Here is an 18,309-nt window from a genome sequence, read left to right as displayed (position 1 = left end):
GTTTACCGTGGGACTGTAGTAGTCATTTGGGTAAGAATGTACCTATAATATTTATTTACATATGTAGAAGCGACAAACTAATTCCATACAAAACCGTAAAAGCTCCACACGAAGAGTTAATGTGTTAATAGCTATACTTATCAGATTATTCTTCTTCTTCCTCGCGTTATCCCGGCATTTTGCCACGGCTCATGGGAACTTGGGGTCCTTGACAACTAATCCCATGATTTGACGTAGGCACTAGTTTTTACGAAAGCGACTGCCATCTGACCTTCCAACCCAGAAGGGAGACTAGGCCTTATTGGGATTAGTCCGGTTTCCTCACTATCTTTTCCTTCACCGAAAAGCAACTGGTAAATATCAGATGATATTTCGTACATAAGTTCCGAAAAACCCATTGGTACGAGCCGGGGTTTGAACCCGCGACCTCCGGATACTGTTGCGACGTTACCGGTGCAGCACTACTGCAGTCGGTATCGTCATTCATTTTACTAGGTACGTAAATTGACAATAACACCGACGTGTTCAGGCCGCTACTACAGCAGAGTGCAGCTGCGGTCGGAAATGGAACATTACCTTAAGAATAAACAGGTATGTTATAAATAGGTTATGTAGGTACCTACTTGATGTTATTCTGCAGCCTTTGTTTTGAAGACATAATGAATTCAGACATTTTAATGTCGATACAGATTTAATTGTTATGCTAATATCGTAATTACAATGTGGGAATACTTGTTCCAACTGAATGGAATTGTGTTCAACCTTGGTGTGTTATAGTAACTGGCCGTTTTGTGATTTTGCAATATCACAATCGATTGTTCTTAAAGCTCTTCGTTTTTAGGGTTCCGTTACCAAAATGGCAAAAGCGAAACTCTTACAATTTTGTAAATGTGTGTCCGTATGTCACAGTCATTTATTTATCACAAAAACTAATGTTCACTCGTATTATAAACCTAGAATATATTATGCTGAAGCGTTCGACATCAAAATCAAAGTGATACGTTAAGATTTAGTTGGTGGAAAACATTTTCTCCCGAAATAGGTACCAATTGTATGAAAAAGTACCGTTTGTCAGAAGCTAAGATACTTCCCTCTTTACAACAAAGATATTCGAGTTAAATTTGGACCATATTTGTCAGATTTTGGACTATATTTGGGTAATTTGGGTGGTATTACAGTAGCTTAAACTTCCTACAAAAGACATCATGCCATCGCCATCTTTAAAAAAAACCGGGCAAGTGCGAGTCGGACTCGCGCACGAAGGGTTCCGCACCACAATGCAAAAAAAAAACAAAAAAAAGCAAAAAAAAACGGTCACCCATCCAAGTACTGACCCCGCCCGACGTTGCTTAACTTTGGTCAAAAATCACGTTTGTTGTATGGGAGCCCCATTTAAATCTTTATTTTATTCTGTTTTTAGTATTTGTTGTTATAGCGGCAACAGAAATACATAATCTGTGAAAATTTCAACTCTCTAGCTATCACGGTTCGTGAGATACAGCCTGGTGACAGACGGACGGACGGACAGCGAAGTCTTAGTAATAGGGTCCCGTTTTACCCTTTGAGTACGGAACCCTAACAAAGTGCAAACAATTATGACTTGTCTAAATCACCTCCCGCCATTATTCCCACTATCTGCCCATTCAACATCGCATCCGAGCAAGAATAATCGCCCGCTCTCCCATGATCGAGGATCACTAGAGATTTCACACGCTTATAAAACACACACTTACTATACAAACCTCACATCTACTTTCATATGCTTCTTTAATTTACACTCTATCTATTTAATCATACAGCTCTTTTTGGAGTGATGTTTTTGGTTAAGTAGAGAGGTTTTGTAAAGTCGAAGGTGTAAAGGCTGTCGCTCATCCAGGAAGCAGCTAATGTGTTTGAAACATGGTCATTTACTTGCTTAGCTGATAATTTCTTAATGTTCAATTTGCGAATTAATCATTTAGAAACATCTAAAATCACAGTCATTGCGTTTAATATTCATAGTAAGTAATACATTAATGTTTTTCAGTTAATGTTATTTATTGTAAAGAGTTTAGTTTATTTTGTGACACCTACCAACAGGTTGTTAGTTCTTTTCAATGTGTGTGCAAAACGTATACTGCAACTTCGTAAAAACAAATGTTGTATATCAGTAAGAAAATAAATATTATTGCAGATATGAAAGTTACGCAATTTTCCAAATTAACACGTAAAATTTCACAAGAAATAGAAGAAGTTACAATTTTGGAATTATAAAAATTTCATTTTCCGTATTTGAATTTACCTTAAGTATATGAATTTGTTTTCTTACGTCGTATATATCGTATTTTTGTCATGTTCTATTTCCGGTTCATCTGTACGAAACTTTAAAATTGCGTGCCAATCTCACCCCCTCCACGGATCTCACCCTTTGAATAATCGCCCGCGATCCACTCCCGCGCAGCCATTAACAGAACGGTTGCGCGCACGGACGCGGAAAATTATTCGCGCAGCGCTTCCGTCCTCAGGGCAGGCACAAAGCTTAATTGTTTTTTACGAGTAAAATGTTTTTTTTTTAATTTCAGATGCAATTTTCATACAAAATCCTCAATATGATCGCTCTATCGATTTAATTTATATTTTTAGCAGACTTTTCAAGAGATTTCGATTAATTAAAAAATCACCGCGCTAAAAATTAAGCTTGGCCTATTTATTAAAGATTTTTTTTTATGTAGGTACCAGTGGCGGCGCGTCCATAAAAGGCGATTCCCACCGGCTTGCCTGTCTTTGGACGTTTGAGCACAGTTGTAAAGGAAATATGTACCTAAGCCGAATTAGCCCCGGCTTGCCTATGGATATGTTTGACGCGCCGCCACTTATTTAAAGAAATATAGCCGCCGCATATTTTAAAGAAACTAGTGCATTTTTTTAGGTAAGTAGGCGACATTTGTTGAAGTGAAGCTGCTGATAAAAACTTCTCTCTTTGCTTAAGAGGCGTAAATCTAGAAAATTAGAGGGAAGCAAAAGATATGGTACGGCGCACCCCGTGAAAGTTGCGACGGAAGATTTGGCTATACTTCTGCATAACAATTTAATCTACAAACCCCTCGATTATTCTATACTAAAATTACACTGCTATGGTATGCATGGTAACTAAATATCACTGAAAATAAATGAAAATTTGACTTTTTCGTGATTTTTATAACGTTTTATTTTTATCGAGCCCACTTTAACCTTTTCAGGTTTTGAATGGAGTCTGCCATTGCAAATATAGTCTAGTTTGCATGTGAATTTTTCCACTATATTGCCCTCGATTAAAACATTTCAAAAATTCAATATGAAACATTATTAAGTCCGCCTTTTGTACATTGTTGTAAGTTGTATGTATTTTGTACAATAAAGTTTAAATAAATAAATAAAACGACAATTTTGTTTTAGGCATCTTAAAGTTATGCAAGTGACAGCCCTGACGAAACCGCTGCGGGCAGAGATGCGTTCATCAGCAACCGAGATAGCTCGGATACTTCTGTTGTCTAGCCTGAGCGTTTTAATTGAAAGTTCCGTTCAACACAGACCATAAGTATATTAAATATAATTACATATATCACAATTCACATTAAATCATCATTTTATTTTATTTCAACTATTTTATGTCGCACTTAGGGTTAATATTATAGGACAATATTATAGGACAATTTTACACAGATCGACCTAGTCCCACACAGTAAGCTCTTAAGTAAGAATTTCCTGACACAAAATTCCTGATTTCCGAATATTTTTCATGACATTCATATTTTTGACGACGACGGGAAGAATTATTAAATTAAGTAATAAAAATCTATGCTTACAATAATAAAAAAAGTCTATCAATTAAAAAAATTCCTCACATTTTCGTGTTCCGTCCCTAATCCTGACAAAAGGCCAAAATTCCTGACATGTCAGGAAAATTCCTGTCATCTGGTAACCCTAATCGCACTATACGTAACCTGAACTCTGATGCCGATAGGTACTTATAACATAAGTAGGTATAAGGGTAATGTGAGAACAAGACTCCGTGGCTCAGGCTAAGGCAAAGGCACAAAATACATGCAATAGACGTGGACCAAATTGTACGAACGATATAAATTAGCGTCTGATCAAAGGCCACGTGAATCCCGCTAGGAGTTGTTATACAGGGTGTCAAGTAGATGTTTTATTTTATTTTCTTTATTTAGGATTACCAACAGATAATACATCTTACATGCTCTTAAATCAATATAACAATCATGACTGACGCTTATCTAATTATAGGTAACCACAACTTATATAGATACCCCTAGTGTAAAAAAAATCATTCGATAGCGTTACGTGTGTTTGCGTTTGCTATACGTCTATCTTTGTATGGGATTGAGAAGAGCGCAAAGCGGGACGTTTTGGAGACTCAAAATCCCATACAAAATGACACTACGCAATCTCGTACACCTACGTCACTATATCGAACGAAATTTACACTAGGGATAACTGTATGTGTGCAATGTATTAACGCGAAATGTACTAAACATCATCGGTATTTTGTAGCGTGATCGTTAATTATACTATTGCTAATAATATATTAAGTTTCCTTTCAATGATTAAGATCTAGAAATTTTACGTTTTAGTACTTTGACTCGCGATGGAATGGAAAAAGTAACCAAGTGGAAAATTATCAGAGAAAGCCATTTTTTTATTAACGTAGAATATATATTGAATTCCTTATGGTAATTGTTATAGGTTCCCCGGTGTAATTAAAACATATGTTAATTTAATTGTACTTAACAAGGCGTCATTCTAAAGGAATGCATCTAGTTAAGTGTAAAAATATGTATAATAATAATTTATTCTTACCGATAAGTGGTAAGTCGTTGTTTAGCACTGTAATATCATATACAGAAAGTAAACTTGTGAGTATTATTTAAAAAGCAGAATAACATAAAACTTATGATTTACAATCAATGCTTTAAAAAAAAATCTAATGGTAACTAAATATTTGCAAGGACAGACTTCAGCCAAAACTTTAAAAGGTTAATGTTGGCTCTGTAACAAAAAAAAATCACGATAACATGTCTAATTTTTATCTTTTATCAATCGTATTTGTTACTCTGCATATCATAGCAGTATATGTGTTTTTGTACAAAATTAGCTGGTGACATACAATATGTATATCCGAGGGATCGGAAGACCAAAATTTTTAACAGCAGTATAGTATCGAATAGATTTTCAGAGTAATTGAGATTAAACGTAAAAAAACCCACGCGACGGCCATATCTCCGTATCGCAAGATTTTTTATATCTAAAAATTTCTTACTTACTTTTCATAGCCGAGTGTGCCATGATCATGAATTTACTGACACCCCGTATACTAGTTACACTCTTACATACCGGGTGTGGCCTGTAATATGAGCAAAAAATTGAACTGTAGGCTGTACTCCTCATACTGACCAACATTTGTTCAGCAACTTTTAGTAATAACTTATCGTTTGATTTTTAATACACTCTAAAGTTTATTCTAAGACGCAATGTATTGCGAATTTTGTTATGTTTAAGGGATGACAAGCAACGTCAATCACAATGATATGGCGTGGCGATGACGTCCATTGAAGCTAATATTTATTTTGTATGAAAAATAGGAAGTCTAAATACTTCATAATTTTTAAAAGTTGTTGAACAAAAGTGTCACCGTTTGAGGAGTACAATCTATGTTTTAATTATTTGCTCGTCTTACAGGCCACACCCGGTATAACCCTCACACCCCGCAGGCACGATGATCAGTTCACATGTCGCGTCGATAAATCATATCGGCCTAATACTTATTTATCGCATTCCTGCGCGATATAAATCACGAGCGATAATTGTCACGGCCTGGAGCTTAGCTATACTTTAATGGAGGCTTTAAAGAATAGCCCTGTTAGGTCAACTGGGAGTAAATTATGAAGTATTATAAGAGATGTATCGAACAGATTAATGTAGTAGTAGTAGTAAAACACTTTATTGTACAAAAATAAAAACAAAACAGGAAAAATAACATTCGTCATTAGTACAAAGGCGAACTTATCCCTTTAAAGGATCTCTTCCAGTTAACCTTTGAGCAATTGAGGAGAATCGGAGACGGTAGACATCCGTACTGTACCAACAGCAAATGAAAGAAAAAGAAAAAAGAATAATAATAATAAATACGAAAAGTTTCTTTGTTACTTATAATATTAGCAGCTTACCTGCAACAAATATATCCATATATACCCAACTAAATACATATATATTCCTACACTTGTATAATACATATTACACATATACAAAACCTACAATACCGCACACATCCTTTAAATTAAGTTATTCATTTGGCCAAGTGCGAGTTAAATTCTCTGAATCTGACTGTACTGTTTTCAAATCCTTTTAAAATCGACAACATTAAATGAATACCCCTCAAGCTCCATACAAAATCACTGAGGAAAAATGGGCCGTGTCAGGAGGGGAGGAGGTTTTCAGGATGATACTATTGTTAAGAAAAATCTATATTTTTTCTAGATTCCTCAGTGCCGACTGACTAAACAGGCTAGCAATCAGTAGGCGTTACACCATTTTTTATCCAGGAAACCCGCTATTCCCACTGAAGCGCGATAATTAAACGCTCTTTACCAAACACTCATCAATTCTCAACCTTCTCACTTTAACTTAAAGTCCAAATTCCAATATTATTTTCTTGTGAATCCAGAATTCGCACTTAAAAAGTGTATTTCATAATTTAAACTGTGTTACTTAAAATATAAGGTCGATATTACACTGATGAATATTAGAATGCCTAAGCATCGCTGGACCGTGCTGAGTCCGTTCTGAGATCACATTTAATTAGACATAGGTATTGAATACCAGGCTAATAGGTTTTAGTCAACCGTGGCTGTATCGATGGTTATGGAATGTGTTAAATGTGTAGTAATGGTAGGAGAAGTTAATTGTACCTCGTTGTTACGGCGATACTGTGATGCCTTCTTGCCTGAAAATAATAAATGTAACTTTTCGTTAAGCTAAAGTTACTCATTACTAGCCGGAAGACGCTGGATGCTTCCAACCGGCACGTATGGAGGTCCAAGGGGAGGCCTATTTCAGCAGTGGACGTCTTATGGCTGAGATGATGATGATGAAAGTTACTCATTAAATGATGATTGATGGTCCAGCCACCAAGTCAGAAACCTACGCGTCAGAGTCTCAGTCATGTAGACCGTTTTTGAAGTCAAAAATGTACTAAGAGTTTCGTTTTTATATTCCTATATGGTTTACGCCTATTCAAAACGAAGCGGAGTAAGGTTCAAAACAAAACAAACTTACTGCCGTAATCAAACTTCAAGATATATATTCACAAGAGACGACACTTACTAGATCCATTCTAGATACGTTATAGTTTAGGTATCAACTAGTTCTGTTTTGCAGCGCAATTCGGGCAACCAATGTCGCTTTTACGTTAGATAGAGTAAGATATCTATTAGATGTGAATTGGATCTCTAAGTCATATCCTGTGGAAATCGTTCAAGAGTAATATCTCCAGAATCACGCAAATGTCAAATTTGACAGGTTAGATCTTAAACATATCGTTATCGTATTGGTGATGTTTAAAAGAAATCTAATAGATGTCTATTTCAAAATCCGAATCGGGCCCTGAATATTTAATAGTATTAAACATAGTATGTTTTGGAACATTAATTTTACCTACGAGTATTGCTACGAGTACCCATTTTTAATTTTATACTTAGTCGAACCGGTGGACCGTTCTCTATGGCTCGTCCCTGTTTTTACACCATTCTCGTCGAGAATTTCTCGAGCACGTGTGGCCGTGGAAAGTGTTTTCTCCTTATGTAAACCATCGAACTCCGCTATTAGTTGAGATGCATTGGCTCGCCATTACATTGTTAGGGTTGTTCGCGATAGTTTTAAATGTATTGTAAAGTAAAAACTGCTCAAGAAGAGAAAAGCGTGTTGAAAGTGAAAAAAATTACGATATCTGTAAAGTTGCCGGGATATACGTAATAATATCCAGTGTGTATTTTAATAAGTAGTTACAACCGCAAGTTGAAACGAGACAATTTTTTGTATTTCGTATGTAATACTTATGTAATGAACGAGTATATATAGTATGTGTTTATCACATTACTTAACCAATAAAATGGTGGCTATGATTGTAGGCCTAGCACAGGAGGGTCGCGACAGTATCTCGCCTTTTTCTAACTGTATTAATTTAAGAGGGACGAATAGTCTATCACTCGGGCAGAAGTTTACAAGGAAAAATAAAACTCATATTTTTTTAGTTACCTGAACATATGAACATACATCCGGGCCTATACTAAATAGTAAATATTTACCCTAAGAATATACGGTCGTTTCAAAACTACACACTGTCTATTCAAGTAAAGCACACGTTGGCGGCCCTACGCTATATGAAGGCAAAAGTGCATGCGCGCGCATCATTCTCGGGAGAAATGGCGTCGGCGCCGGCGCGGGCGCACCTTTCTTTATGCTAATGTGCCTACGCCAAATTTACACGCGCAAGTATATGCCTAATGCACGCATAAAATGTGGGTGAGATTTTGTATAATTTGATGAGTATATGCAACTAGCTGTTGCCCGCGACTTCGTCCGCGTGGAATCTTATCTTCAACATTTTACATCTTTAGTACCTATAATTTTCATATCCAAGCAGTGTTGAAATTAAGTATGTACTTTTCTGTTTTAGCAAGTTGTATGAAGTTTTAAGTCAAGTGGATTTTGATGTTGGTTGCTGAAATTACTTTTCTTGTATTCTCATAATAGGTAGGTAACCTATGCCCTTATACAAAGATTCAAGTTCCGCATTCCGCACTCACAAAATATCGGATCTCCATACAAACTTTCAACCCCTTTCTCACCACCTTGGGGGATGATTTTCAAAAATGCTTGAATTAGTTTTCATGTTTTTTAATTTATTACCTTTTTTTCCAAAAAGTTAAAGTTCCTAGCTTAAAATTAAATTTACACCCCAAGACGAATTTTCATCCCCTTTTTAGCCCCCTTAGGGATTGAATTTCCAAAAACGTTGCAGTTACTTTTTTTTGTAATCGGCTATTATGTCTTTCTAAGAAGTTTCAAAGCATTTGTAATGGATTCAAACTTTGAACCCCATTTTAACCCTGTTAGGGGATGAATTTTACAAATCGCTGAAATCACTTTTATTGTCTTCTAATAATATACCCAAATAACCCAAACACAAAGATTCAAATCCCGCGCTCGAATAAATGCATGATATCCATACAAACATTCAACCCCGTTTTTACCACCATAGAGGATGAATTTTCAAAAACGCTGAATTTAGTTTTCTTGAATTTTAATATAATACCTTTTTCCAAAGTTTTAAGTTCCTAGCTTCAAATAAAATTTGCACCTGAAGACGAACTTTCATCCCCTTTTTAACCCCCTTAGGGGTTGAATTTCCAAGAACGTTGCAATTACTTTTTTTTGTAATCGGCTATTATGCCTCTCTAAGAATTTTCAAAGCATTTGTAATGGATTTAAACTTTGAAACCCATTTTAACCCTGTTAGGGGATGAATTTTACAAAACGCTGAAATTACTTTTATTGTCTTCTAATAGTATCCCCAAATACAAAGATTCAAGTCCCGCGCTCGAAAAAATGTTTGATATCCATACAAACTTTCAACTCCTTTTTCACCACCTTAGGGGATGAATTTTCAAAAACGCTGAAATGAGTTTTCTTGTATTTTAATTTAAAACGTTTTTACAAAGTTTCAAGTTCCTTGCTTAAAATAAAATTTGCACCCGCAGACGAACTTCCATCCCCTTTTTAACCCCCTTAGGGGTTGAAATTCCAAAAACGTTGCAATCACTTTTTTTTGTAATCGGCTATTATGCCTTTAGTTCTAAGAAGTTTCAAAACCATTTGTAATGGATTCAAACTTTCAACCCCTTTTTAACCCTGTTAGGGGATGAATTTTACAAAACGCTGAAATTACTTTTCCTGTCTTCTAATAATATCCCTAAATACAAAGATTCAAGTCCCACACTCGAAAAAATGTTTGATATCCATACAAACTTTCAACCCCTTTTTCACCACCTTAGGGGTTGAATTTTCAAAAACACTGAAATTAGTTTTCTTGTATTTTAATAATATATCTTTTAACGAAGTTTCAAATTCGTAGCTCAAAAGAAAACTTTAACCCCATACAAACTTTCATCCCCTTTTTAACCCTGTTAGGGGATGAATTTCACAAAACGCTGAAATTACTTTTATTGTCTTCTAATAATATCCCCAAATACAAAGATTCAAGTCCCGCGCTCGAAAAATTTTTTGATATCCATACAAACTTTCAACCCCTTTTTCACCACCTTGGGGGATGAATTTTCTAAAACGCTGAAATTAGTTTTCTTGTCTTTAAATTTCATACTTTTTTACAAAGTTTCAAGTTCCTAACTTAAAATAAAATTTGCACCTGAAGACGAACTTTCATCCCCTTTTTAACCCCCTTAGGGGTTGAATTTCCAAAAACGTTGCAATCGCTTTTTTTGTAATCGGCTATTATGCCTTTCTACGAAGGTTCGAAGCATTTGTAATGGATTAAAATTTTCAACCCCTTTTTAACCCTGTTAGGGGATGAATTTTACAAAACGCTGAAATTACTTTTCCTGTCTTCTAATAATATCCCTAAATACAAAGATTCAAGTCCACCACTTGAAAATTTTTTTGATATCCATACAAACTTTCAACCCCTTTTTCATCACCTTAGGGGATGAATTTTCAAAAACGCTGAAATTAGTTTTCTTGTATTTTAATGATATATCTTTTTACGAAGTTTCAAATTCCTAGCTTAAAAGAAAACTTTAACCCCATACAAACTTTCATCCCCTTTTTAACCCCCTTAGGGGTTGAATTTCTCAAAATCGCTTCTTATCTCTTGTACACTTTATAAATGCCATCTGGTGTGCAAATTTCAACTTTCTGGCTTTTGTAGTTTCGGCTCTGCGTTGATGAATCAGTCAGTCAGTCAGTCAGTCAGTCAGTCAGTCAGTCAGGACACTTGCATTTATATATATAGATTATAATATGTAAATATATTTTTCCTTTTTTATTGTGGGACGTACCACATTATTACAATCTATAAATTGTAAATACAGATGTCAATCACAATGAAAAAATCAACGACGATCAACTCTGGCCAACGTGGGACTCGAACCCACATCCTTGGATTGCCGGTCCAATGCGTTACCAATTCCGCCAGCTGACCTTCCGTCAGTAAATGTGAATTTAGTCATTGCAACTATGACAACGTCACTAGCGACACCTGCATTCTAAAGTTCACAACCTTTGACTACCTCTGAGCCAGAGCTGATCATCGTTGATTTTTTCATTGTGATTGACATCTGTATTTATAATTATTTTTTTTTTATTAGTTAAGTAGTTAAATATGTATTTTTATTTTTCATGTGAGTGTAGAAAATTTTACCCAGTTAAGGTCAATATAGGGAAAGACCGTTTTGTAAAATTTTTAGTTGGGAAATCCGCCATAAGGCTCACTCTTGTAGGTATTTCAATACGCTTCGTTTCCTCTGTGAAGAGTGGTGTGTGGAGTGGAGAATGTGTAATCACAAGAGTTAGGAATTTCGTTTGTTTTAAATAGCAACAAAACAAAAGAAATGCTACTTTATTTGGTTCATGAAAGGTTCAAATTAGATTGCAACGAATATGTACATTCTAATGTCTACCTACATTTATAGTTTTATTTTTAGCATTAGAAAGAACTTCGCTGAAGTAAGCTTGTGGTTCCGTCGAATCCGATACTTTTGGCGGTAATAATTTGAAGTAAATTTCATGTATTGACCATGCTACATTGTATAATTCAACAATTATTTACTAAAGAGCCTAATAAAAACTGCACGCTTGCTTCTGTGGAGTTCTTTCTAATGCTAAAAAAAAACAACTATAGTCTCAGGAGGTTAATCAAAACTTGTCATATAACGTAATTACTTACCGAAATCAGAGAAATTAGTATACTTATACTTAGATTTATGTGATTTGGTGATGTTTTCCTACGAAACTATTACATCTAAGGGTGTGGACAATCACGCACCTTTTCTAACATCGGACGTGTTCTCTCTTCTATAATTACAATTGAAACTGTATTTATTACCATAGAAAGTTACCCGTCCTAAAACATTTAAAATAACTAAGTACTTACATTCACATTCCGAGAAAATTCTTCTAAACAATTTACGTCGAAAGTAACTCTTAGGTATATCTTTATTCAATAAAGGCTACCCCACACTAGCGTCTCCCTAGCGTCGGCGTCTAGTCTCTATGGCTGCTGCTCGACGCAACTTTGGCGCAAAGTACTGCGCCGCGACGCCATTTTCCATAGCGCTGACTAAAGTTCGTTTTTTTAGCATTAGAAATAAGGTAAACAATCTTGATGTGTCTTTTAATTGAAAAACACATTTTAAAAATGAGCTACGGCAAATATGTAACAATTATGAATCTAATACAGTTCTGCTTTCATAAGCAATAATTCATGATTTTTAAAATGTGTTTTTCAATTAAAAGACATGTCAAGATCGCTTACCTTCTTGCAAGTTCTTTCTAATGCTAAAACACCGAACTATAGACGCCGACATCGACACTCAAAAGACGTTAGTGTCGAGTGGACCTACAAGTCCTATAACATTCGAAAGTATTTTATTTTTGATTTCGGTATTAGTCGATAGATTAAAAGGGATTTTCATAAAATGGGGATTAGTATGCAAATGTGATTGCTTCTGGAGATTTTAATTTTAATGTTATGTTGGGAGAGGTCAGTTATTTCCAGTTTTATAACTTGTGTTTTATGTTAGTTAATTTATTCATTTGTATGGTACTGATATTGTGGAGTTTCTGATACTAGAGGATATAAAATGGAGTCTAATAGGTATATTTATGTATCAGTAAAGATATAGTTTTATGTAGTTTTAATAGTGTACATAATATTGTTTTAAACTAAGTTTGAAATACTTAGACGTATATAAATTGTTGATACAACTATGTATTTTCTTATTACTTACGTGTTTTAACGTAGAATCAGAAGTTAAAAACTATACTAGAAGCCCAATTCTGGTTTTAATTTCTTGCTCAGAAACTGTTATGGATTTGACCTGTTGGTTGTCAATAAAGTTTATCAAAGAAGTGTCGCCGCGTTTTAAAAATATTTTATGGGTATGAGGACATTATGAATTCTGTACAAAATTAAATAATAATGTCAAGTTTTTCCTTCAATGGGTACCTAATCACTCTAACATTATTCTCAGATGAGAATGTATTAGTATTAGGCATACTGTTGTACATCAATACATTGAATATTCCAATATTTTCTAATCGTTTAGAGAAAGTTAATCCCAACTAATTGCCCTCCCAGGGTGTGTCGAGAAATATGACCCGGCAATAGATTCCACAGATTTAGAGGCGTCATAATATTTAAGGATACTTGTAAAAGTTTCGTGGGTTGCCGAGCTTAGGTTATTAAAATGATTTATCGTTGTTTATAGCTTCAATTTATTCATATAATTTAATAGAAAATCTATAAGCAGCGGCGTCCATAGAGCTCGTTTAAACTCCTCCTCCTTAGTCGTACACTCTTGTCAGAGTGGTCGTGGTTATGGGTTGTCCTTTTCTATGCTTATTGCGGCTGTTGCGATACTCCTCCATCTCTCTCTGTTTGTGGCACTCCGAGCAGCCTCAGTCCGGGAACATTTCGTCATGGACTTTATGAGATCCGTCCACCTTGTAGGAGATCGGCCTCGAGAACGTTGACCTTCCACTCTACCCTGCACTACCAACCGCTCCATCGACTTTTCGTTTTTTTTTTATTATGAATGGGCTTACTCATGGCCACAGACTAGCCGAGGCGTAGACGTGGCCTACGATGGAGCGAGCTCGCCCAGAGTTGCGTTGCGGATGATATGTCCAAACATTTTCAGTACGCACTTGCACAACGTTTAAACTGGCCTGCCTAATTTTAAGGAAGTGAGCACGTTATAAAATTTTGATTGATACAAATCGTAATACAGAGAAAATTTATCGAATACAAGTTTCAATTTTCTTTTGATACTGACAGATCATATAAGTAGGTACATGACAAATCCAGAGCAAATTCATAACCTGTTATTACGATTAGAATAAGTCTCAAGGTATTTTTCACGAACAGGTACAGTCAGCTGCAGAGAAAAGGTACCACCGCTACATAGAAGTTTGTATGCAGGGGTGGTACCTTTTCTCTGCAGCTGACTGTACATTTGGAGCGCATTCTGGATGTGTGTGTAATGTAGGTAGCTTTAGCATGTCTAAGCAATTATATATGTATACGTTCATAAATAATAATTAGTTCTTTGATCTTTGAAGTAATCGTACATAATAATAAGTAATTACAATGGAATGTTAAGGCTAAGACAAGGAAAATCAAGCTCACCGAATAATCAGTCATCACTACAGAGTCCACTCTAATGTTCTAAATGAAAAACCGATCTAAATAAAGGGTGGTGCCAAAGGTTAATGACACTGTGCGAGCGGGACAGCAATATAATTACGCGCGTGTGATAGAAATAGTAACAGACGGGTCAATATACGAAATTCCTTGTTCTAAGCGTCCTTTCTTTAGTTCAAGATGATTTCGATCATCGGTGGTTTTTACTTTTGTCTGAATTTTGCGATTAATAACCATCATGAAACATGAATAACGCACCACATAAGAGGCTGAGGATACATTATTTGCTATGGATCTCTTCTAGAGCTTGGTCGTCTAACAAAAATGTGTTACTAATAAATACCTGGACCAACTTCAGATCAAGACGTAACACTTGATCTTTCTATCCAGCTTGCTGATCTTTGTATTAATGCCGACATATAATTAGTAGAATTACAGTTATATATTCACTTGACATTGATAATCGCAGAGCATTCTGCGCAGTTAACCAACACATTTATCTAACCTTAAATATACCTTAATCCAACGACATAAGATCTAACAATCGTCAGCGAAGTATGTTTGATAACACCAGCTGTTCACCTCGCATAATGTGTTTGGTGGTCGTTCGTACTGGTCCATGTACGGAGTAATTTTATTTACTTTAAGAAAACGTTTATACGCACGTGTTTTGTGACGATTTCTTGTTAAATTCCAGATGTTTTTATTATAAATATACCAACCCAATTGGATGTATTTTTGCTTACTTAAATCATGATTTAAGTAGAACTGTGACTTATATGTAGCGTACTTATGAAAGGATGACTCACGCTAGACCAAGCCGGAGCCGGGCCAGGGCTTAAAGCGCTTCGTTTTCTATGGAAAGTACCACGTGACGTCGTCAGTAACCACCGATCAGCCGTCATAGAAAATGCCATGTCGGAATTTTGTTAAAACTCCTATTTTCTCATCTTTCTGGATTCTTTGTGTCCGATTTTAGAAGTAAGGGGTCGTCCATGATCACATGTTTTCTGGACGACCCCTTAACACGTTATTAAAGGAACTTTATGTCTCATATATTTTCATCAGTTATCAGAATGTCAAGGGCCTGGGAAGACATTTCTGTCACCTCCGTGCCCTCAGCCATTACGAAACTATGAGCTACTTGCACCATTCCACTAACCCGGGGTTAACCGGTCAAACCTGGAGTTACCATGGTTACCAGTACAACTTTACACTGAGTTAATGGTTTAGCCGGTTAACCTCGGGTTAGTGACGCTTAGATTTACCAACAGTTCTATCAACAGTTGTTTAACTGACGATTTTTTCTTCTCTTCAGATGCTGATAAAATAGCGCAATGGGGCAAGCGGGCAGCCAGCAGCACGCGCCGCTGCGCGCGCACCGTGCGCACACGCTGCCCCACGAACCGCTCCGACACGCGCCGAAGGTAAACATTTTAGATATTTAATGTCGGCTGCATGAATGAATTATTTCAAATGATTTTTCGCCCTAGTTAACCCTAAGCGGTTAAACAAAAAGCATTGTTACTTCAACTTCTGTCAAAAAAATCACGCCCGTTTAAAGGACAACTCACTTTAGACCGGGCCGTGTCCGGGCCGGAGCTTCCGGTGCTTGCTTTTCTATGACACGACAGGTGATCACGTGATGCTTTCCATTTAAAACTATGCACCGGAACTGCCGGAAGCTCCGGGTCGGAACGGCCCGGTCTAACACGAGATCCTTAAAAGGTAGTACTATGTAGATATGTTAGTTAGTGTGGGTCAAATCTTGAAGCTAAATTTGACCCACTTCCCGATTTCCGATTTATCAGAAATTTTGCATACATAAATATATCGGATGACATTATGCAATATTATGATGACATGGAGCAGATCTGGGCTATAACCGCGAAAATCGAAGTTCGCAAATTGCAGGCATTTTTCTCTGTCACTCTTATTACGCCTTCATTGGAGTAAAAGAGAAAGATCCCCCCCCCCTCAATTTTCGAATTTTGGTTTTCGCGGTAGCCCCTCTGATCGAGGAGACAGTAGGTGGCCATGGGAACTCTGAAATAAAACAACGCAAACTAATTTTGTTTGGGGTCGTAAGAATTGTCTCGATGAGTATTAGTTGGGATCCTATCTCATCGCATAATACTTAATTGATTGTCATAATGTAATGTTACGCATAAATCTCTTTACGCATATTTTTTCTCCAGCTGAAACAGAAAGTATTTTCGAAAATATTTTGCATTAGTTTGTGTAGAATAGGGTAGGTTAGGTTAAGTTTGTATTATATTTTTTCAGAAATGTTAATATTTCCAGTACAATAACAATTATGCGAAATGAGTTTTGGGGCATTCCACGAGACTGTCGCTTACATAACGCAATTCTTCTAATACTTCTGGAAATGCTGAGTAAGCGATATTGGGTCAGGTAATATTTCAGGACTTGGCTAACAAATTGGCAGTATATTCTCGAGATTCACGTATTTTATTGAGGTAGCTGCCATACAAGGCAAAAGCGTTATGTAAGCGACAGTCTCGTGGAATGCTCCTTTTATGCGTAACATTACATTAGGACAATCAATTATTATGCGACCCAATATGGACACGTATTAGTTGCCTGTGGAAAGAAAAGTACAGTCAGCTATAAAGTATTGTACCAAAATTTTCATTTTTGACAAAATCTTATTAACCAATCCTTCCAACTTCCAGGTGCTCCCGTCCTTGACAGAGTCGCCGCGGCTGCGCAGTACGGACAACGGCGCCATTTTGCACTCCGGGGGCACCATCAGCGGACGAAGACCGACCTCTGTAGTTCCCGAGACCACCAGGACCTCACATGGGCATGTGGTACGACATTTATTTATCTCATCAATTATTTTATAAACATAAGGAAGAGAAAGATGGCACAACGCAGTAGGACAACGAAGCCATTCATTATTCGGGATAAAAAGAAATCAGTTTTCATCATATTTTCCTTCTCTTTGCATACAATCGTGCATCTGATACTCCCTGTCAGTATCATAACTCTTATCCGATCCTCTGGCTGCTTTATCCGGTTTGCAGTGGCTAGGTACGAGTATACAAGAACCTTTGTGCCCCAGTAGCCATGTTCTACATTTTACGAGCATTACCTACTCCAGATGTCGGTAAACCGCGGCTATTTGGTGGTACAATTGCGGCTCTTCAAGTGACCCAAAAAATTAACACTTGGAGACAAAGTAATATAACAGTTGGCTTTTTTTCTAAAAAGTTTGCCGATTTCTGACCGACACCACTAAAGTATAGCAGCTCTCAATATAATTCTGCCTTCATTATTACACCTACACTCTGTATCACTACAACATTGTCAGGAACAGAAACAGCTGACGAAAAACAATCACTGAAACCAATCCCAAATAAGGCGCTAGCACGCAATGAATTTCGATTATTACAAAAAATCGCCGCTTCCTTCAGTCGCGAGGAAAACGGTTATTAAAGGTGTTAATACTTTTGCGGAAAATATACCTCAACATACTGGTAAATTATATATGTACTTAAAAGAGGCCCAATAGCTACAATAAAGCATTGATATGATAGAGTAGCGACCCGCCCTGGCTTCGAACGGTTTACCTACATAATACCTTAACAAATTATACACCTAAACCTTCCTCAATAATCACTCTATTGATAGGTGAAAACCGCATGAAAATCCGTTCAGGAGATTTCGAGTTTATCGCGAACATACATACACACAAACAGAAAGAAGCGGCGGGGGACTTTGTTTTATAAGGTCTAGTGATACGGGTAGGATACAAAAAAATGTTTTTAAGAATTTTTCAGGTCAGTTGCTTAATTTAGTGCCTAATT

The 18,309-nt window shown here is 36.5% G+C and overlaps 1 protein-coding gene and 1 non-coding gene across 5 annotated transcripts in view; one reads left to right on the top strand and one right to left on the bottom strand.

Moving 5' to 3' along the window:
• The window catches only part of LOC134679845 (uncharacterized), a 151,992-nt gene that overhangs the window by 57,898 nt on the left and 75,785 nt on the right, over positions 1-18,309 (top strand). For all 4 annotated transcript variants that reach the window (XR_010100402.1, XM_063538748.1, XM_063538747.1 and 1 more), the window contains exons 2-3: positions 15,795-15,903; positions 17,173-17,310. Coding sequence is in view for 3 of the 4 variants with exons in the window: in XM_063538748.1 (XP_063394818.1) it covers positions 15,814-15,903; positions 17,173-17,310 (228 nt within the window). In the remaining variant the exon portion in view is untranslated. The remainder of the gene's footprint in view (positions 1-15,794; positions 15,904-17,172; positions 17,311-18,309) is intronic.
• Trnaa-ggc (transfer RNA alanine (anticodon GGC)) lies at positions 11,183-11,254 on the bottom strand. Its single transcript has one exon. It is a non-coding gene; the product is annotated as a tRNA-Ala (tRNA).

The sequence above is a fragment of the Cydia fagiglandana genome, chromosome 3, assembly GCF_963556715.1.
Source record: "Cydia fagiglandana chromosome 3, ilCydFagi1.1, whole genome shotgun sequence".
Classification (NCBI taxonomy): Eukaryota; Metazoa; Arthropoda; class Insecta; order Lepidoptera; family Tortricidae; genus Cydia; species Cydia fagiglandana.
Note: the sequence above shows the minus strand (reverse complement) of the source record. Positions and strands in the feature narration are given on the sequence as shown.